We start from the raw sequence: 22,815 nt of genomic DNA, 5'->3' as shown, positions 1-22,815 counted from the left end.
TCTTAGAGGAAAACATAGGAAGAACACTCTTTGACATAAATCACAGCAAGATCCTTTTTGACCCACCTTCTAGAGAAATGGAAATTTAAAAAATGAACAAATGGGACTTAATGAAACTTAAAAGCTTTTGCACAGCAAAAGAAACCATAAACAAGACAAAAAGACAACCCTCAGAATGGGAGAAGATATTTGTAAACGAAGCAACTGACAAAGGATTAGTCTCCAAAATATACAAGCAGCTCATGCAGCTCAATATCAAAAAAACAAAAAACCCAATCCAAAAATGGGCAGAAGATCTAAATAGACATTTTCCAAAGAAGACATACAGATGGACAACAAACACATGAAATGATCTCAGCATCACTAATCATTAGAGAAATGCAAATCAAAACTACAATGAGGTATCATCTCACACCGGTCAGAATGGCCATCATCAAAAAACTCTAGAAACAGTAAATACTGGAGAGGGTGTGGAGAAAAGGGAACACTCTTGCACTGCTGGTGGGAATGTGAATTGGTACAGCCACTATGGAGAACAGTATGGAGGTTCCTTAAAAAACTACAAATAGAACTACCATATGACCCAGCAATCCCACTACTGGGCATATATCCTGAGAAAACCATAATTCAAAAAGAGTCATGTACCAAAATGTTCATTGCAGCTCTGTTTACAATAGCCCAGAGATGGAAACAACCTAAGTGTCCATCATTGGATGAATGGATAAAGAAGATGTGGCACATATATACAATGGAATATTACTCAGCCATAAAAAACGAAATTGAGCTATTTGTAATGAGGTGGATAGACCTAGAGTCTGTCATACAGAGTGAAGTAAGTCAGAAAGAGAAAGACACATGCCATATGCTAACACATGTATATGGAATCTAAGAAAAAAAAAATGTCATGAAGAACCTAGGGGTAAGACAGGAATAAAGACACAGACCTACTGGAGAACGGACTTGAGGATATGGGGAGGGGGAAGGGTGAGCTGTGACAAAGCAAGAGAGAGGCATGGATATATGTACACTACCAAACGTAAGGTAGCTAGCTAGTGGGAAGCAGCTGCATAGCACAGGGATATCAGCTCAGTGCTTTGTGACCGCCTGGAGGGGTGGGATAGGGAGGGTGACGCAAGAGGGAAGAGATATGGGAACATATGTATATGTATAACTGATTCACTTTGTTATAAAGCAGAAACTAACACACCATTGTAAAGCAATTATACCCCAATAAAAATGTTAAAAAAAAAACAAACTTATTTTAAAAATAAAATATGTAATTGTCAGTGAATAGATGTTGTGGAACGCTGACTTCCTTTTAAACCCAGGCACACAATAGAGAAATAATTTGATGAGATAGGATATATCAATATGATGAGGTTGTATATTGCTGTGGCAGTTGTAACTGTTCTGGCTTTTTTGTGCTCTTTCCATTTTCAAATAAATGATTTGACTTTATATATCCTATGAAATCTAATATTCTGGTATACACCAAATATAATTACACCTCTTACATACAATATAACAAATGGTAAAAACATGATTTGCTAGACCAACTGTTCTGATTTTGGTTCAGAAAACCAAAGCCTAGCTGTTAAAAATGTTTGCAAAACACAAAATATGTATACACTAATTACAAATATATGAAAATGTATTTCTGTATCTTATTATGGGAGGTTATATAAATAGTTTAATTTTCTTTTTTCTATGAAATTGCTCATATGTAGAGAGAAGTGTATAGTATATTTATTATGATATTAATCCTTAATCATGCCTTGGTGATTTTTTAAATAGGGTCAAGAATTTGCTCCAAAAAGTGTGGCGATAATTGGTCATTCTATGGGTGGCCTTGTTGCAAGAGCATTGCTTACGTTGAAAAATTTTAAGCAGGATCTGATCAATCTTCTTATTACACAAGCAACACCTCATGTTGCTCCTGTGATGCCATTAGATCGTTTCATTACAGGTGAGTACTGTTACATAAACACTAACTGACCTCCCCATTGTTGTTTAGGATTAAACAGATCCTTGCAGCTCCTACTCCCTTTAGAGTATACTACAGGTTTATCCATGTGTGAAGCCCCTTAGGTTTAAATCAGCACCTCCAATTCTGAGCATCTCTTTTAGTGACTTTCAACTTAGGCTCATAACTGAAACTGCTGTTAATTTTCTCTCCCTTTTGCATCTTAACATGGAAAACATGTGTCTTATAACCCCTAGGCACCTGAGCTTCATTTTAGTTATTCTTGAGGATGACTCTTGGTCTCTTAAAGTATGTTTATACTTCCTTTTTTTTTTTAACTCCTCTGGGTACTTCATTCAAAATAACCTTATATTTAAGTAAAATAGTAGAAATGCCTTGTTTGTTTTTAATAAATAGGTCTGCTAACACTTTATATGATGAGGTAAGGTAATCTTTATAGAGCTCTTATTATATTTTGGATATTGTGGTAAGAACTTTACATGATTATTGTATCATTTGATCCTTATGGCAGTTCTTTGAGGTAGGTACCATTGTTATTGCCATGTTCATGGACAGAAAAAAGAGGCCAAGATAAAGTTCTTGCCCAAAGTCACATGGCAAGAAAATAGTGGAGCTGGTATTTGACTCCAGCAAGCTTGTTTCTGGGCCTGTGCTTTTAACATTTATGTATGCTGCCTCTGAATTGAGTTACATTACGATAACAGAGGAAATAAAATTATGGATAATACTGTAATGTTGCAGAGGATTTTGAGTGAACAGTAGGAGTTTATGATTGTTGTCATCTAATAGTGATAGTGTCACAGAATAAGAATTAAATGCCTACTTATCTCAACTTTTTATTAAAGAAAGTCAAGTATTATCTTCACTGCTTTTTGGAATGCTGTATGTGTAGAAGAAAATCTTTAGAAAGAAATAATTATTTTTCCTAATCAGTAAATTTACATAACTTCTTACCCTATAAAAATTTGCATTATCTTAATTGTGGTGAAAATTTTGTTTACAGATAAGTGAGGCATATACCCTAGTGACTCCAAACCAAAGTAGTTTTCCAAAGCACCCATCTTAACATAACATTGCCAAGGAGTAACTTAACTTGCTGGAATATCTGGCAGTAGCACTTAAAGAGAAGTTTGATTTTTTTCCTTATTACATTTAAAACTTTGCCTGTAGAACTCTTCTAATAAAAATTTTTAGTTTTATTATTGAAGTTGGTTAAATATGCTTTACTGATTCTAATAATTATTATTTATAATAGGTTTAGGAAAAAATTAAAGGTATAATAGACAAGTCATAATACTTGTCATCACAATTGAGAATTCTTTCTCTTACTGCATTTTATGTGGTATATGTAGATGAGCCATGCAGATTAATTTATAATTACTCAAAATGCATTTTAAAAATCTCTTTGAGGAAAGAACTGTCAAGAGAGTCAGGTTTACTGTTTTTTTTGTTGTTTGTTTGTTTTGCGGTACGTGGGCCTCTCACTGCTGCGGCCTCTCCCATTGCGGAGCACAGGCTCCGGAAGCACAGGCACAGCAGCCATGGCTCACGGGCCCAGCCGCTCCACGGCACGTGGGATCTTCCCAGACCGGGGCACGAACCCGTGTCTCCTGCATCAGCAGGCGGACTCTCAACCACTGTGCCATCAGGGAAGCCCAGGTTTACTGTTTTTGAAGGATACTGATGGCCTGTCTCTAAATGGCTTAGGCTGAAAGTGCTTCTTAGGGTCAGAGAGCCTGTCCAGTAATTAGCAAGCTTCTATGCCATTTATTCTGTATTTATTTTTTATTGCATTAAGCCATAATTAGAACGAAAAAACAAAAGTTCAAGGGTGGATTTTAAGTTTTTAGGAGACCCATATGACCTGCAGAAATAGATTCCCTATTTATACTTGGTGGAAACACTGTCCTTAACTAGGGGAAAGGAAGCCTTGCAGTGAGCTCTGTACTTCAGAGGGCCCTGCTCTCATGTTGCCATTCCCCACAGGGTGTGGAGTGTACAGGCCAAGCCGCCTCCCCACTTACAGGCTGTACCTTTACTTCTGGACTATGATCCAGGTAGCCAGTCCTTCAGACTTTTCTTGCCCATATGCCTGAAGCCCACTCCCTTAGCCTCTTACTTGGATCTATCCTGAGGACAGGTATATAGAATCCTGAGCTTGAGTTATGGCCAAGGGATGGCTCTGCATGAGGTACAGATAGAATTTTGATGTGCACAGGAGGTCTTTCTGATGCAGGATGGAATGTGGATGGGAAGAAGAAGAGAGCACAGTGATCTGTTCCCCCTTTGCTGCAGATCTCCACAGCAATCTGTGGCCAGAGATATGCTCTCCCTATGCTGCCATAATCCGGTGTCCAACTCTGAGGTGTCCTAGAATTCTTAATTTGAACCTGGCCTTCCAGGTTATTTCAATGATATATTTGTCGAGGTGGGCAGAGAAAATACATTTGATTTAAGTTTGTTAGCTGGAAGTTTGACTTTTAAGTATTTAGACATATGGCATGTATACCTCATTGGAACTCTTATCCCAAGCCCTGGAGGTATTAGGAATGGGTCTGCTTTGTCTCAATCTAAGTGAATACTACTAAAATCTTTAATGAGAAGAGTTTGCTGTTCCAAAATGTTAAAAGCCATCAATGGGATCAAATGCCAGGATAAAAAATGCAGTTAAGTTTTGATAATCAGAATAGGAAATGAGAACTCCCCTGCCCTGGCCTCAGATCTTCAACACTAAATTTTTCTCATCTTCCATAGATAAAGTGGAAAAATTGTCTGCACCACTTGTTACACTAAATGGATAGAATCTTGTTAAGCATCAGATTTTCTGCAGTGGAGAGTCCCAAGACTAATGTGACTGTCATTGTCCTGATAGATTGTATTTTAAGAAGTTAATACTTTGTTTGGTCACCAGTACTACGGTGGCTGCAGTAGAGAGTTGCTAAGCCCTATAAGCAGGGACACAGCCATGATTAGGAAGATCTATTGATATAACTCCTTAGCATAGTAAACTTATATCTTTGGAAGAATTTCAGGGGTTTCTTTCTATACTATGTGGCTCATAAACAAGCAACATCCTTGTGGAATGTAGAGACCTGTTTTCTATGGACTTGTCAAAGCTAATAAAATTGGGTTATCTTTTTTCTTTATTGATACCTTTACTGACTCTTAGTATTTGTACTCTGATGGGGAAAGTAGAGTATGTGTAAAGATACTGACTTTACCCAAAATAGAGAAATGTGGATGGCATTGCTTATAGACAATTCAGATGGCTTAAACAGAAATTCAGTTTAATATTAGTATTATAGATGGGTTATTGTTGCAGAGCATGGTTACTGATTTTTAATGTATGTCTTTTTTATTTCCCACCAGATTTTTATATGACTGTAAACAACTATTGGATTCTGAATGCTAGACACATAAATTTAACCACACTGTCTGTAGCTGGAGGATTCCGGGATTACCAAGTTCGTTCAGGACTGACTTTTCTACCAAAATTAAGCCATCATACCAGTGCCTTATCTGTTGTGGTAATCTTTTTAAAGATTCTACTAAAGTAGTAACATGATGGACACAGTGGAGCATGAAAGGAGAAATGATATGTAATCGGTTAGAAATGATTCCTGAGTTGGTCTGCTATACTGTGTGTGTGCAAGTGTGCATGTGTATGTGTATGTGAGAGACAGAACATGAAACAATGAATATTTGGGGAAGACAGAGGCGTGGATACTTACATCCATGGAGGGTGAAAAGGATCTTAGAAACTTTGTGCAAATGACTCTTATTTATGAAGATGATTGTTTCTTATTCAAAATAAGTGCCTATCCATTGATTAGAGTTTTAAGTATAAAAAAGTATGGACTAAAGTCCAGGGGCTCCGGATGTATCTCAGTGGTATGCTGTATACAGTGGTAATGGAAGATCAAACATTTCATATACTCTTGAATTTTAAACTTGAATGAAGGTTTACTGATTTTAAAATTTAAAAATTAGCTTTGATAGTATAGATAGAGCTCTGATTAATTAATTTGCTAATTATTCTTCCCTGCTAGGACATCAAGTATTTGGTCTTTAACTGGGATACACAGCTTCTGTAAAATAAGCTCAGGTTTCCTTTTAGGACTTATTTTTGTATGTTTAACCTTTAAGTCTTTAGTTAAGAGCTTAACTTTTAAACTCAGTATACACGTCATCTCCAAATATAACTTAGTTTCTAAAAAGAAAATTTATAGCGTTCCTTTTGCTTTTTAGATGATAGTTGTTTCATAGTTGTTCTCTTAATAGATACTCCTTTGCTCAGTTCACCTACTGCTGTTCATTCAGTAAATAGGTATTACTGAATGCTTGCCATACATAGAACAAAAATTATTAAGCTATTCTGCTCTTATCCACCATTTTCTTATAACTGAAGGAGTTGTGATATAGCCATAATAGCTTTGGAAGTAATTAGTACTAATTTACTAAATCTCTCAAACCTCATCATCGGTAGGAATCTTGTTTTTTGATGCTGAATATTTTGGGTAGATATGTGCTAGAAGTTCTCAAAACTCTAAATATGAACTCCTTAGTATAAAAATAGATGTTTTAGTCATGTAAAATTGGATATAACTTATTTCCTAGACTTGGTCTGGAGCTTGATGCTGTATTGATACCCTTTCCTCCAGCTTTTAAAGAATTTGGTCTTTTTAATGGTGTGTGGCGGGGGTGGGAGGCGGACATGTCCTTCCCTTTTTCTAATCCATTTGATAATGTATTGTGTTCAAGGCAGCTTATATATCTTTATCTCTGATGAAGATATTATTTTACTTATTATGGAACTTTCTCAAAGCTGGTTATTGTATAATCTGAGTTTTATTTAGTTTTTAAATATTTAATTACTTAGCTTTTAGCTCTCAAATAGTCTAGTCTTTTATATATGTATGTTCTCTTTAAAAAAACAATTATTAAGAAGTAATTTTTTTTACTGATTATCTCAAGAACAGTTAGATGACATTAAATCCATTGGGACTAGAAAAATTGTTTAAGTTAGAGACTTTAGTTACATTCGTAGGGCAGGCTGAACTACTGTAATATTCACTCATGCAGGCAATGGCACTTAAACACAATAGAATTTTATGTCTCACTCATATGACTGCCCTAGGTGTGCGTTTATGTGGCGGGTGGTTTTTGAGGAGTCTCACTAAGGGACCCAGGCTGATAGTAGGCTCCCCCTTCTTGAATACTTTACTTCCAAGGTTGCTCTAATCATCACTGTTCAATCCACAGGAAGGGGAAAAGAGCATGAAGGAGAGCAGTTAGGCCTGGAAATGGCACACATCACTCTTTTTCACATCCCATTAGAGACAACTTAGTCACACCATAGAATAAGAGAGGCTGAGACATGCATTCTAGTTAACTATGAAAAAGGAAGAAGATTTTGGTGGACATTTAACAGTTTTTATAACAAAGGTCATGAGCAACTACATTTTGTTTTTTTTTTTTTAATTTAATTTAATTTAATTTTTTTTTGCAGTACGCAGGCCTCTTACTGTTGTGGCCTCTCCCGTTGCGGAGCACAGGTTCCGGACGCACAGGCTCCGGATGCATAGGCTCAGTGGCCATGGCTCACGGGCCCAGCCGCGTGGCGGCATGTGTGATCTTCCCGGACCAGGGCACAAACCCGTGTCCCCTGCATCGGCAGGCGGACTCTCAACCACTGCACCACCAGGGAAGCCCCGCAACTACCTTTATAATGTGTGTTGACTTTCCTTTTTTCAGTTCTAACACAGATGCATTCATTAAACTGAATGAAAGTAAACTAGCTTTTGTCCTTGTTGATAGTAAATGATGTCTACTGTGAGTTCTTACTTTACTGAGCATCTAACCTTAGAACCACAGTGAACTCTGGTTGTCTTAATTTTTTAAAGTTGCCAGCAGCAATTCCTAAATGAGATAGCTAATGCTTATAAGTTCATTAAGTAATCTATAGATTCCTTCAACTTTAGAGCCTCCAACCCAAATACACATTGATATTTGCAGAGTACAATGGTGACAATGACTCAATGACTCCTTAGAAGTTATAAATACCTTTTTTTTGTTACAAATACCATTTTTTTTTTTTTTAATTAAAGAGGCATAGGGCTTCCCTGGTGGCGCAGTGGTTAAGAATCCGCCTGCCAATGCAGGGGACGTGGGTTTGAGCCCTGGTCCAGGAAGATCCTACATGCCGCGGAGCAACTAAGCCCGTGCGCCACAACTACTGAGCCTGCGTGCTAGAGCCCGCAAGCCACAACTACTGAGCCTGCATGCTACAACTACTGAAGCCCGCACACCTAGAGCCCGTGCTCCGCAACAAGAGAAGGCACTGCAATGAGAAGCCCGTGCACCGCAACGAAGAGTAGCCCCCGCTTGCCGCACCTAGAGAAAGCCCATGTGCAGCAACAAAGACCCAATGCAGCCCCCCAAAAAATAAATTAATTAAATAAATAAATTTATTAAAAAAACAAAGAGGCATTTTAGGCCTCTAAATTTTCTTGCATACAGCACTGTTAGTTTCCTATTTTCATTTTGTTTTGACAGTTCTAGTGAAGGCATCTCATTGTGTCTTTGACAGTGTAGAGAGAGAGATGACATGAAAAATAGTATCAGATTTACTTAATGTTTCCCCATTGTATGTAAGATGCTGTTCACAGGGAGGTCATTACCCTGTATAGATCGAAGTCTCTAGTTCTTGGAGGGTGCTGTGCCACTGTTAGGAAGCCTTCTGAAAATACTTATATTTTTTACTAGGCTTTTGCCCTTCTGTCTCTAACCAGTAGTATATATGCTAATCATCTAGGGATTTTTTTCCAAATAAGTCTGGACCCCACTTATAAGAGTCTGATTTGGTAGTTTTGTGATTAGGCATATTTATTTTGAAAAATCTCCTCAGGCCTAGGTATCTTTCAGGCAAATCCTGATTAGAATTAACATCTTAGAACTTATTAAGTGATAGTCTAGTCAGAACTAAAATTACTGAAATATCTATTATAATTTATATATACACTATGATTTATTAAAGAATCATAAACAACCTCTTATTAAAGTAATGAAGAGTTAGACAGTAAACTTCAGTAAGTAATCTGTGGATGTTTTAATAATTTTAAAGGGTAATTTAAGCTTGACTAAGTAATGACAAAGAATTATTTTATGCAGGAAATATTCAGTATCTTAATATTTTTGGATCACCTTTTACAAGAGTGCATCGTTTAAAAATTTCTGCACATCATAAAATGGTGAAACTAATGTTACATGTTTCTAAATATTAGCCTATAAGAATTTCAAGCCTTTTGGAGAATAACAAGTGCATTTTCCTTAAGTATGATTTTTGTTTCTTTCCATTTAGAGTTCAGCAGTGCCTAAGACCTGGGTTTCAACAGACCACCTCTCCATTGTATGGTAAGTTAATATAACTTATTTTGGCAATTTGTGGTGGTCCTCTTTTCTCATCAATGAATTGATTGGTTAGTTAGCTTTCTTAGAGCTTTATCCATAAATAAATAAGGATTTGGGAGAAAGATTAACTTAGGGGTTTAGAACTTCAGCCTTTGTTCTTGTCTCAGTTTAACCAAGGTGTCCTTGACAACCTATAAAATCATCTCCTGAAGAACCAGTAGCATCAGTCTCAAATGATAATGTCAAAATTTTAGAATTTGTCATAGCTGGGCAGAATCAAAGATACTTGTGGTAGGACTTTCTGAGCTCTTGGCCAGTCACCAAACTCGGACTTGATTAATGCAGCATTGCCTATTCTAGAGCAGCACATGGAAAACCAAGTAGGAATTAGATTTACCCTTAATATAAATAAAGAAATAGGTTAAATAAGGGCCAAGAAATACATAAATCCTAGTATTTTATCTCTATATGCATTGGCTTAAAGATTCTCTTTTATCTGTATATATATTGGCTTAAAGAATCTCTTAAAGATTCTCACCTGGGCTTCCCTGGTGGCGCAGTGGTTGAGGGTCCGCCTGCCGATGCAGGGGACGCGGGTTCGTGCCCCGGTCTGGGAAGATCCCACATGCCGCGGAGCGGCTGGGCCCGTGAGCCATGGCCGCTGAGCCTGCGCGTCCGGAGCCTGTCCTCCGCAACGGGAGAGGCCACAACAGTGAGAGGCCCGCGTAACGCATAAAAAAAAAAAAAAAAAAAAAAAAAATTCTCACCTTCCTCTGGCTGTGCAGTCAGTAGTGTTTGCAAGGACCACAACAGTTCAGACATATGAAGATGGGGCAGACAATATGTCTATACCTGGGGTAGACAGGAAGATTTAGGGAAGATGGGGGCCTGACACTTATACTCTCAAATATCCAGGAAGTTTTAATTTACTTTATTTTTATAGGTTTCAGCTTTAAGATATATGCTTAATAATGATAATTTGTTAAATAATTTTAGAGTTTGCAGCATTAAAGGAAATTCATATATTCCATTAAATAATAGAATTATTTGTTTGTATTAAAAGTATATTTTTGAAGAAAGTTTCATTTGTAACATTTATTTTATTCTTTAGGTGTAAACAATTACAATTGACTACAATTCGAGCATTCTTTGATCTTATTGATGCTGATACTAAACAAGTATGTATTTTTAAACTAAAAGTTATTTCAGTGAAGTAAAAGCTTTTGTTAGAGCAGTGATAGATTTAATACGTTTTTTTACTTTGATGAAAATAGAAGCCTACACCTTATATTGACTGTAATTAGTTTGAAAATATCTGTATTTTTATCTGTAATCTTTGATAACTATTAATAATTAAGAATGCAAGAAAAATGAAAAAGTGAAAGAATACCTTAAATCTTCCTCAGTTCTTCCCCTTTACTGTTTAAAATTTAATATATGTCCTTCTGACTTTTTGTTTTTTACCTTAAGGGAAATACTTATTACAAATATCCTTATGCAGTAGGATCAAAATATCTACATTCATTGAATAACACAAGCTCACCAGAACTTAAATTATGTACTTCTAGAGTCAAACCTTTTCTGTATTGATATTTTACATATAAACTCTCCCAACTGGTGATTTTCTAAGTTGTTCAGTTAGCAGGATACCTGGAAATCATATTACTCATTCATCTCTTTCTTGTCTGCCAGCAGATAAATAGTAATGGGCACCAAGGATTTCAGCAAAATTCAGAGAATTCTAGTAACTTAATTTTTTTTTTCCTGTGAATTGGGAACAGATTGCCATTATTCATCGAAAGCAGCCTTTCACCTCAGGTCACTTTGCAGTGCATCACTGTTCATAGAAGCATGTTTTGAGAACTACAACTCTGGCTTCTCCTTTTGGAGAAAACGTTCCTTGTATTTTTGGTAATTTTTTCCATTATGGCATATATTTTTGGATTCTTTTTCCTGGAGGCCCCAGTTCTTTGAGAGACTATTATGTGTGGCTTCTTTCTCAGCAAATCTCTGGGTAATGCTTCCTTATCATTGTGTCTTAACCTTGCTCCTAAGCATTCTCTCTTAGGAGTAGGGTAGTGTCTATATTTTTTTCCTTAACCCTTTAGAAAGCTGCATAACTATTATTAGGGAGAATGATAGATATTTAGCTCTCTCCTGAAGAATGCAGTAAACGAGAGACACAAGTTGATCTGTTTTACCACATTTTAAACCACAAGATACCATATTAGTATATTTATTAAAGTAAATCAGCTTCATAGAGTTAACATTGGAGTCATGGAGTCATGGAATGTACATGTTTTTCAGTTTTTCAACCTTGTTTTAATTGTGACTATCACAAATGTGTTTAATCTGTTCAACTATATACAACAGTAGAATCAATTAAAATTTGTATTTGACCAGTTTGTATTTTAAATGACATTTGGTAGTTTTAGGAAAAACCCCATTTCAACTAATGAAGGTATATTATTTAAAAATTATACATCAAACTAATTTTAACAAATCAAATCTTGTTCTCCATTAAATTCTAAGGTGAGAAAATGCTAATACTAGCATGTAATAAATTATAATTCTGGATGGATAAGTACTTTACAGATACATTTTAAGGGACAAATGAGAAATTTTTGACTAATACTGCTAAGAATCAAAATAATATGAAACTGGGCTCTCTTTCACAAACTCAGTGTATATGATATACTAAACTAAATATTAGACGATAAAATGGTAGGATATGATTCCTACTCCTCAAGAAGCATATAGTTGAGGAGGAGAAACAAACATATATACAGGGAAACTAACTCAAAGCATAGTTAGTCCCATGTTAAGCACTTAGAACAGTGCCTGGCCCACAGTAAGTAACTGTTGGCTCTTCTTATTATTACTTGAAACAGAGTTTCATTAGGTCATCACAGTGGATATAAAAGGATACAGAATGTATCAATGTTCTTTCTAGATAACTCAAAATCCCAAGAAGAAATTGTCAGTTTTGAATCACCACTTCATAAGACACCCAGCAAAACACTTTGAGGAAAATCCATCAATAATTTCTGACTTAACAGGTCAGTAGTAATAGCATGTTTTAATTTTAAGTAGAGTTTTGAGTATTATTTTTAGGTAAATTTGTCATTAGCAGACAAATTCTTTGAAACTGTGATGCTTCAGGTATTATAATCCTATTATATTTTATTAATTTCCCTATGCTGGTTTCTTATGAGGTTCTTGGCTAAGGAGGGGAAAAGTAAAAAATGTAAAAGTAAAAAGATGTTGCTGATAAAATTTTGTACTGAAAATAACATGACAGTAGAAAAATTTAAAAGCATTAAATGTCTATTCTCTTGACAGCCATGTAAAATAAATTCTATATTATTCTTGACTTAGTTTCTCAGTGTCATTCTTCAGTCTTTTGGTTTAACGGCATATCTTTTGCTGGTACATTTTGTTTTTATATGTATCTGTCATGCTCTACTTAGTTTGGAAAATGAAATATTTGTTTTCTTCTGTTGATACTTCTTAGAGTCAGACATCAGAAAGATTTTAAATGCTTTACATGATCTGAATGCTCCTTGGTGATGAGCATATAGAGAACATCTCATTAGATTTTCTATTTTAAAATAGCCAGTGTTCAGGAAACTGCTTCTTTTTCAAATCCTGTTACGATTGAGAAGGATTCAGTAAAAGAAATCACTTAATGTTTTTTAAAAAGCCAAACAAATTAATTTCTTTTACCTTAGGGACATCTATGTGGGTTCCAGTAAAAGTGTCCAAATGGACCTATGTGGCTTACAATGTAAGTATACCACCAATGGATTTAAAATTTTTTTTCAAGAATATTTTAGTATTTATTTTTCAAAGCTAGACTTTTTAAAGAAGATAACGTTATTTTCCCATACTAAATCAGTTTAGTAATAATTCCTTAATATCTAGTCTGTTCAATTTTCCAGTTTTATCATAACTGTCAAATTTTTTGTTGTTTCTTTGTTTTCCAGTTTGTTTAAATCAGGGTACAAACAAGGTGTACGTATTATTTGTTGATATGTCTCTTATTCCTCTTTTAATATCTAATACTTCCTTCACCCTTTTTTTTCCTTGCAGTTTATTTGTTGGGAAAAAAAAAAAAAAACTAGTCATTTGTCCTATAGAGTTTCACACAGTCTTGATTTTGCTGATTGCACTCCTGTAATGTCATCCAGTATATTCCTTTCCCTACTCTTTCCTGTGACTTGGTAGCTGGATCTTGGATCTAGATGCTTCATCAGATTCAGGTTTTTGTTTTGTTTTTGTTTTTACTAGACTCTCTCTCTTTTTGTGATGTTAGCAGCTATTGATGAAGAAGGCCTAGAGTCATTAATAGGGAGTACAAAAGCAATGAGACTCCGATTATTCCTTCTTCATTTATTAACTGAAACACTATATAGAAAAACTTCTCATCTACTAAATTTATCAAAAGTAGAACAAATTACAAAGGAAAAAATGATAATTCTTTAGATCTTATATTTACTGGTTTTTAGAGTAATGAGTTGGCTCCCAAACACCCTCCATCAGTGACCATAAGATGTTTTGGGGGGGTTTTCCTCCAGTGTTATTATGAGCTTAAACATTTTTGTGTTTCTGTCTAAACAAAAATACTAAAATTGTTCTATCTTTGATACTAAAATTGCTATTAAAACTGTTCTGTCCTTGACCAGTGGAAGCCATTTCAAGGTAGGCTCCTGAATCTTTTTGATATAGCTGCTCTTCAGTTGTCTTTGATATTTTCCTCACTGTCTAGTATGAGAAAGTATTTTAGCTCATTGTGTATCATCTCCCGTCCCAGACCTTGAATCTGCTTTTTCTCAAAGAAGCTCTTCCTATTATTTGGGAAACAGTATCTGCAAACCATAATTTGGGTACTAGAGATGTTTATGGCTAGTAAGTTAGCATTTCTAAGGCCTTTTCAGTAAACAGAGCTAAGAAATGTATTTTATCTTGGTCATAAGGCCAAAAACCAAACCCAAACAAAAAAAACATGCATTCATACTGATACTTCCAAGACAATTTCAGGTCTACAGAGTTTATACCTGATCTATCTTGCATCTGTATCTTCTTCCCATTCCTAGATTATTGGTTCTCAACAACACCAAGAATGATAGAATTAAAATAATTAATTAGAATAATTATTCATTACTTTATCTGAATTTTTGAATGATGAAATTATCTACTCATAATTTATTGTGTTTTCCCTGTTTTTTTAGGAATCTGATAAGATATATTTTACATTTCCCCTTGCAAATCATAGAAAAATCTACACTCATGTCTATTGTCAGAGCACCATGCTGGTAAGATAATTGATACACTTTATGTAAATTTAAAAGGCTAACTGTTGTTTATTTTTAAGATTCAACTAGTATCTAGTAGGTATCATCTTTAGCTATGAACTATTATTAAATCTAATTAGTTGAAAAACATTTATCTGGAACAGAGTATTGATTGAAAAGTACTAATCAAAATGCTTCTGTAACTGATAATATATCTATACTATTAGCTTGTACCTTTGCCTCTAGTTTAGGTTTTTCTACTTTAGTTTCACTATGTTTAGGTTGAAGGAATTCAGTTCAGAGCTCCTTTAATTCTAAAATTCTATTAGTATTTTAAAGAATAGATATATTTAAGCAAAGCTATCCTTCGTTTTATAAAGTAAATCCTGTTTTTCCCATGGCTTCCATACTCAAATTTGCAGTACTTTTTATACCAAATATTCTCTAAAATAGTATAGTAACTTTTTGTTATAGTGTTGTCTAGACTTACAGTATCAGTATGATGATTTTGTTTGTGTATTTCTTTTTAATGAGTACCTACTATGCTAGAAATATGTTAGATGCTTTAGCATTCTTTTGTTATATTAGGTCTGTTTAAGTAATAATTTATCAGCACTTCTTACTTTCAGGAATTTGTTTCCCAATTTGGGTTCCTTTCTCTCTATTCTGATTTTTTTCCCCTCATGTCCTAGGATTCTTCACTTTATATTTGCATCTTTCATAATTTAAGTTCCCTCGTTTCCCTTTTGTTGGATTATTTGTATTTTTTAGGACTAGGATCTAATATATTACTTAGTTGGTTGATACCACCATTTGATATATAGTAAAGTCTTTAGAAAAGATGGTAGGCAGGCACTGTGGGCTAGGTGCTAATGAATACTAATTTTAGTGGAATTGCCACAGTTTTGCGTCTCTCACCAGAGACAGACTACCATCTCTCAGCCTAAAATTTGGATGGGTAGTTTATCCCAAGAGAATCTGGCCGTGAGAGTGATGGCTTAAAATAGCCACACTCCTACTAAATTCCAAATCAGAATGTCAGTATTATATTGAGAAAAATCCTTGCCAAAGTGCAAATTATCCATTTGGCTTATTGGAGGATCCCTTTTCTGTAATTAAGGTCCATGGGCGAAGTATTACTAGTCATGTGGAGAATTTGTTTTAAATGTTTTCAATTTTTATCATAGAAGTTTTCAAACATACAAAAGTAGAGAGAGAATATAATAAATTCTTACTTAACCATCACACAACTTTAACAGTTATCAATATTCTGCCATTCTTACTTGATTCATCCCTTCCTCACTTTTTTTGAGTGAAGCATTTTTAAAGCAAAATCCAGGCATTTTATCAATATATATTTCAGTATGTTTTTATAACAGATAAGAATTTTACATATTATTATAATACTAATAATATTATATTATAATAATATTATTATATTATTTTATCCAACAAAATTAATTACTTATTCCTTAATATCATGTGGTATCCAGTCCATGTTCAATTTTCCTCTGTTCATTTAAGTTAGTTTGTTTGAATCAGAATCCAAAAAGTACATACATTGCATTTGATTCATATGTCCTATGTCTTTTTTTAACAGCCCCCTCTTTTTTTCCCCCATGCCATACACTTGTTCTGGGTTTAGTTGATTGTATTCTTGTGGTATCTTTTAAAATGTATTTCTATCCATTGTTTTGTGTAAACTGGAAGTTAGATCTAGAATCTTGAATAGATTCATTTTTTTATGGTATGAATGTTTTATAAGTAGAACTGCGTACTTATCATATCGGGAGGTATATAATATCTGGTTGTCCCACTTTTAGTGACAAAAATCAGTGGACTGATATATCAGTGGACTCAGGTCATATTGGCATGATCCATTCATTATAAAGTTCCTAGTCAGTCTTTCACCTAATGATTTTAGCAGCCATCGAGGACATATTTTTTACTGTAGATGGATTTTTTTTTTAGATCTATAAATTTTATAATCAAGTAGCATTTTCTTTTCTGTGCACTTCAGGAGTTAGTAAATTCTGAGTGACTTTTTCTAAGATTTTTAATACAAGTTTTAAAATTAGCTGAGTTAGGGGTGTTTACTAGATGACCTGAAATTGTTCTTTGACACCTTCTAGGTTATAACAACATGGTGTTTTAGGGTGGATTTGAATAATACTTTATTCAGTCTGTTAGTGAATGAATCAGAATTCCCTAGACACCAAAGTAAGTAGTGTGCAGTATTGGCAATTTTCATAAGGGCTGTCTTTGAGTTGCAATAACTGCAAAAACCTATTACAAAAGTGAGTTGGATCTTGAGAGGTTGCTAGATTCTCTTTGTCTAGGCTATGCAGATCTGTTCTGTTGCCTTGCTTTATAATGTCACGTGGTTGTTCTGGTAAACACAAGTAACTGATAAAAGAGTTTACTGAAGTATTTTGCCAGCAGTGGAGAGTAGAGAAGTACCACATTGTGTTTGTTTTCTTTCAGCTTGCTTTTTTGAATTCTTGAAAAATATCTTAAAATTTTATTTAAGCTTGATGAGGGCAGAGGCTATGTCTGCTTGATTCATCATTTTTCTTGAGGGCTTAGCATAATTCCTTGGCCCTGGAATGGACTTTATAAATATTAATTGAATGAAAGGATTGATATTTTTATTGTCCTGTCTGTATACTAAGGAAAAATATATGTAGCTGTCTCAGCAGTGTTTCTCATTCTCTTATGCCCTGGTAGGATTTCAGTAGTTGGATCGTTAGATCTTGGAGCATTGCTCTTACTACTTCATTAAAAGTTAGAGTGAAGATCTTGGGTCATACTGCTTTTAAATGACTGAAGCTGAATACATAATATTGTTAAAATACCACAACCATCTCTGCAGCATTCCCAATCTGCGCTAGTAAAGTAACAACTAGCTTTTAGTCTTAAACCCTTGGAATTGTGCTTCAATCCAAGCACATTCTCAGTTGCATAAAAGTTATCTGCCTAGTAATCAAATGAGAACTTAAATGATAAACTAAAAAGCTGTACTTAGATTATTTTTAATTACTTGGCTCTGGATTTTTTTTTTTTTTTCTGTTTGTGTGAAAGTCTACCTCTAGTTGTTCTCTTCTAGTTTTGTTAAAATATAGGTTACTTTCTATGTAAGTACCTAATTAAAGTGTGGACATTGCTGAACTCTAAAAGTGTTGGTTCAGAAATGAAAATTGCTCAACAGTATGCTGTGGAGAGATAACCTATCAGGTTACTCTCTCATACTGCTGCTCCAGGTTACTTGCTTTACCTGTCTATGTTGACATTAGACTTCTTTGCTTCACCTTGACCTGTTTGACTTTTGAGAATATTTTGAATACATTTCTAAACAATAAGTTGTTATTTTATGTTTCCATTGTGCCTACTGACCCTATCATAAACAGTGAAATGCCTGTTTTATATAATTATTTTCTACAATATTTAGTGTGTTTTATTTTGTGTTATTAATCAATAGGATACAAATAGCTGGATTTTTGGCTGCATAAACAGCACTTCTATGTGGTAAGTGTTTTGAACATAAGGCCCTCTGTTCATTTTTCTCAACATAAGATATACTCAAATCACACTTTCAGAATAGCTTCAGATTTTTTTTTTTTTTTTTTTTTTTTTTTGCGGTACGCGGGCCTCTCACTGCTGTGGCCTCTCCCGTTGCGGAGCACAGGCTCCGGATGCACAAGCTCAGCGGCCATGGCTCACGGGCCCAGCCGCTCCGCAGCATGTGGGATCTTCCTGGACCGGGGCACAAACCCGTGTCCCCTGCATCGGCAGGCAGACTCTCAACCATTGCGCCGGACTCTCAACCACTGCGCCACCAGGGAAGCCCCAGATATTTTTTTTTTTTAAAGCTTAACAGTTTGCTTTTTTCTTTTTAATATAAATTTATTTCTTTATGGCTGTGTTGGGTGTTTGTTGCTGCGTGCGGGTTTTCTCTAGTTGCAGTGAGTGGGGGCTATTCTTCGTTTTGGTGTGCCAGCTTCTCATTGCAGTGGCTTCTCTTGTTGTGGAGCACGGACTCTAGGCGCACGGGCTTCAGTAGTTGTAGCTTGCGGGCTCTATAGCGCAGGCTCAGTAGTTGTGGCACACGGGCTTATTTGCTTCTCAGCATGTGGGATCTTCTGGACCAGGGATCGAACCTGTGTCCCCTGTATTGGCAGGAGGATTCTTAACCACTGTGCCACCAGGGAAGTCCCACTTCAGATATTCTTAAGCTCATTTTGCTACTAAACTAAATTATAGTATTGATTTTAAAATTAAAAATAAAGAAAATTAACATACTAGTAATTTTTGCAAACATTGATAGTTGCTTGCTCGGAAAAACTACATTTTGTTCCCCAAAGGACTATGTGGATAAAGTGTATTGTGTTAGACCTATTAGACTTGAGTTCATTAGAACTGTCTTTGGTAGGTCTATAGATGGTTTCTTTTTGCTCTGAAGCTCATTTTTAATTTATAATACTTTAATATATTTGTCCTTTAATTATATTTTCGTATTTATTTCCAAGCCGGCAAGGGGTTGATTTATCATGGAAAGCTGAACTGCTGCCAACAATTAAGGTAAATTGTGGATTTAGAATGTTAATATCCAGGTGAAAAAATATTTGAGCATATAGGCATGTACAGTATGGTCTTTGATTAATTCTAGGTATTAAATAAACTTGAAATTTGCTAATATACATTTTAGAAATATTTTCTCTGGAAATACATTTAATGGAGAATAACATGCAATTATTTTTTAGCTTTCAGAGGTGAAAACTATAAGTCATCAATCCGAAATAAAATTAAATCTATATGTTATAGCATCATACTAAGAGATAGATAAATTTTTAAGATTCAATTTGAGGGTTTGTTTGGAATGGTCTGTTTTAAAATATTAAGTTGAATATACTCAGAATTCATTTTGGGGAGGACCTACAGTAGGGAAGTAAGCATCTCAAAAAGACAAAGCAATTTTCAGTTTCAGTATCATCTGTGGTTAAGCACTTCAGTAACTGTTTACTTTTATATAGTACTCCATGGAATTTATTTAATAATTGTTAATGATTTCCTTAAGCAACTGTGGTAGGTCAGCACATCGTTACAAAAGGCTAATTTGCACACTCACAAAATCTATTGTTGAGAAAATAAAACGGTTCTAAAATTTGATGAAAATATCTGTTCTAATTTTCAAATTGTATTTATCATAGCTGATAGTCATATGCCAGAGTTGATAGTTTTTAGTCTTCAAGTAAATCTATACTTTAGAATATATTGTCATGATGAATACTATATTCATAGGGTTGAATGTGAAGTCCTCTGGTTGGTCCCGATCATCTCCCAACTCCAGTTAGTTATTTGTGCTCATGAATGTTTATTTATCTGTATGTTTAGTCAACTCCGTCCTATACCAATGAGAGGAATGATGACAGGATGAATAATTGCAAGTCACTTACACTTGACTTTGGAATGATTGCAGTTATTTTTTGTGTCACCTTGGTCAGTCTTACTTTGTGCATGTTCATTCATATGGCTTTGTATTGATAAGACACATAAGTGATTTGACTCATAAGAACATTTTTAAGGTCTCTCACTAGTTCTATCCTAACTGTCTAGGCAGGAGCAAAGCAAAAACAGAAGTATTAGGGTATACTTACTGATCAATCATTCATAAGATATATTAAATATTTCCTTGAATTTCCAGTTTGGATATCCTTTCCAGTCTGTAATTTAAGAGTTAGGAAGAAATAAATCATAAAAAACCCGATAAAATGTTACTTTGCTACTATTTTTTAAAAATTATTTCTTAAATCATAATATCCTTTTTTTTTTTAAGTCTCAAAGATTTAACAATGTATTCGTCTAGTTCTAGACCCCTGTGTTGTTTTCTCTAAGTGTAAGAAACAGCTGGCTGAGTAGTAGAACAAGTTCTTCCAGCTGCTTACTTTTTTTTTTAAATTTATTTCTTGTATTTATTTTATTTTCGGCTGCGTTGGGTCTTCGTTGCTGTGCGCGGGCTTTCTCGAGTTGAGGCGAGTGGGGGCTACTCTTCGTTGCAGTGCGTGGGTTTCTCATTGCGGGGGCTTCTCTTTGTTTTGGAGCATGGGCTCTAGGCACGCAGGCTTTAGTAGTTGTACATGGGCTTAGTTGCTCCGTGGCATGTGGGATCTTCCCGGACCAGGGCTTGAACCCGTGTCCCCTGCATTGGCAGGCGGATTCTTCACCACTGCACCACCAGGGAAGCTCCAGCTGCTTAACTTTTTTATAGTGGATACTAGAAGAAAGTGCCAGGCGGCATTAAAAGCCTACTGGAATTTAGAGGGAAAACTGGAAGAGAAAAGTTAGAAAATGAGGATTGTAATACTCTGCTATCTTAAGCATTCTCAGTTGAAAAGGATTATAATTATTAAATGCAAATAAACTTTTCCATTGTAATGAAAATCAAAATTATATGTGTGTTAGCCCATTTATAAAAAGTACACAAAATTATTTTGCTATGAAGTTGAAGGGAAAGGAAAGATTGAAGTGAAAAAATCTTGTGGGTTTTATTCATATTTATATCATCTCAACAAAGGTAATGTAAGATGAGGGTCATACCACCTTTGGCACCTCTGATGACTGAACTGTTAATAAATAGACGGAATCCTCCAGCAAAGCACTTGTAAATTCGGTTTAGAGCCTTAACAGTATCAGTCATATGGAACTTTTCTGTCATGGAACAATGAAGACAGAAACCACAGCAGACCAACAATTGGGTAAGCCCAAATGGACTTATTGCTAAAAACAAACAAAACAATTAACTTTGAAAAGAAATCTAAGTTAATGAGAGAAATTACCTAGTCACTATTGTGCCTAGATCATACTTGAGCACCACAGCTTTGCCCTACACACAGCAGCAGAACTTGAAGGGTTTCTGACATCCAAACGCTGGTGTTTGATTTTCTGTGTGTGTTGCCTCAGCATTAAGGTCATTTTACCCTTAAAACACTGAAAAATTTCCAAACTTCATATTAACCTTACCTGTCAGTGTAACAATTTCATGAATATTATCTTCCCAAATTCCTACTGACATTGTAACTATATGGGAACTTAACTTTATAAGTAAATGTATTTTGACACACTGATATCGTTTTAAAGTATTCTGATCCTAAAAAAAAAATTCTTGAGGGAAAAAATTATTCTTGAGAATAAATAACAAAAGTTCTCAGTGGATAGCTACACAGAGTAACCATGGTTCTTTCTAATTCATTTATCTTTCATATTGTCTACCACCTGTCTGGTTGGTTTCAGTTGCCTTTAACTTTGGTTTCTGTGGCTCTCTTAAGGCCCTTTAATTTACATTGGAATATGTAAGTGTGTTGCAGAGACTTTGCTGACCAAGTTGAGGTGCAGTCCAGGAGTTTAACAAGCACTCCCAGGTGAATCTGGTCAGGTTGTTTGAGGACCACTCGTTGACAGTTCTCTTTAGAACCTCTATCCAACTTGCCCACATTGGTGCTTCGGAAGAACAGTGGAGAGTATTAAGTGCAGAAATTTCTTAATGTACACGGATTGTCACAGCATATAACTACTCACACCCCCGCCACATCTACTGTCAGGAAAAAAAAATAAAAGACTTGAAAACTGTATTTGGTGGCCTGGGTTGTCATTAGGTAGACCAGTCTCCAATCTGTTCATTCCTCAAAATGTGGACTGTAAGATAAGGTCTTTAGTTTTAAGAAAGGAATAGATGCTCATTTGGTGAGGTGCATTATTAGCCTTACTGTGTTCATGTCACTTACTGAATAAGTTCCAGGGAATGATGTTCATACACATCATTAGCCAGCAACTGTTTATTACTTGGGCTAGATCAGAATCATTTGAGATTAAGTTGCAATTCTTCCATCATATTGAGCATCCATTCGTTCATCAACTATTGAATGCTGTTTGTCATATACTACCAAGATAACTGTAGAAATCATACTGTAACATTATACAAAACAAGTAGATAAATTGTAAGAAACATCAAATCTGGAAATAATTATGTAAAATAATTAAATTTAATGTTAAATGTCATTTATCTTACATGAAGGGATACAGTTCAAGGAATATTTTTGGCAGTCCATATTTACATAATTATTAGAAATTTGA

General features: G+C 35.1%; 1 protein-coding gene across 1 annotated transcript in view; it reads left to right on the top strand.

Annotated features, from left to right (window-relative positions):
* Positions 1–22,815, top strand: part of PGAP1 (post-GPI attachment to proteins inositol deacylase 1) — a 66,270-nt gene that overhangs the window by 18,777 nt on the left and 24,678 nt on the right. The window contains exons 4-12 of the mRNA XM_065880432.1: positions 1,795–1,966; positions 5,354–5,511; positions 9,345–9,397; positions 10,506–10,572; positions 12,348–12,453; positions 13,126–13,181; positions 14,626–14,709; positions 18,167–18,213; positions 19,215–19,266. Coding sequence (XP_065736504.1) covers positions 1,795–1,966; positions 5,354–5,511; positions 9,345–9,397; positions 10,506–10,572; positions 12,348–12,453; positions 13,126–13,181; positions 14,626–14,709; positions 18,167–18,213; positions 19,215–19,266 — 795 coding nt within the window. The remainder of the gene's footprint in view (positions 1–1,794; positions 1,967–5,353; positions 5,512–9,344; positions 9,398–10,505; positions 10,573–12,347; positions 12,454–13,125; positions 13,182–14,625; positions 14,710–18,166; positions 18,214–19,214; positions 19,267–22,815) is intronic.

This window comes from Phocoena phocoena, chromosome 7 (assembly GCF_963924675.1).
Source record: "Phocoena phocoena chromosome 7, mPhoPho1.1, whole genome shotgun sequence".
Lineage (NCBI taxonomy): Eukaryota > Metazoa > Chordata > Mammalia > Artiodactyla > Phocoenidae > Phocoena > Phocoena phocoena.
The sequence above is the reverse complement of the archived record's forward strand: the minus strand, read 5'-3'. Positions and strand labels throughout refer to the sequence as shown.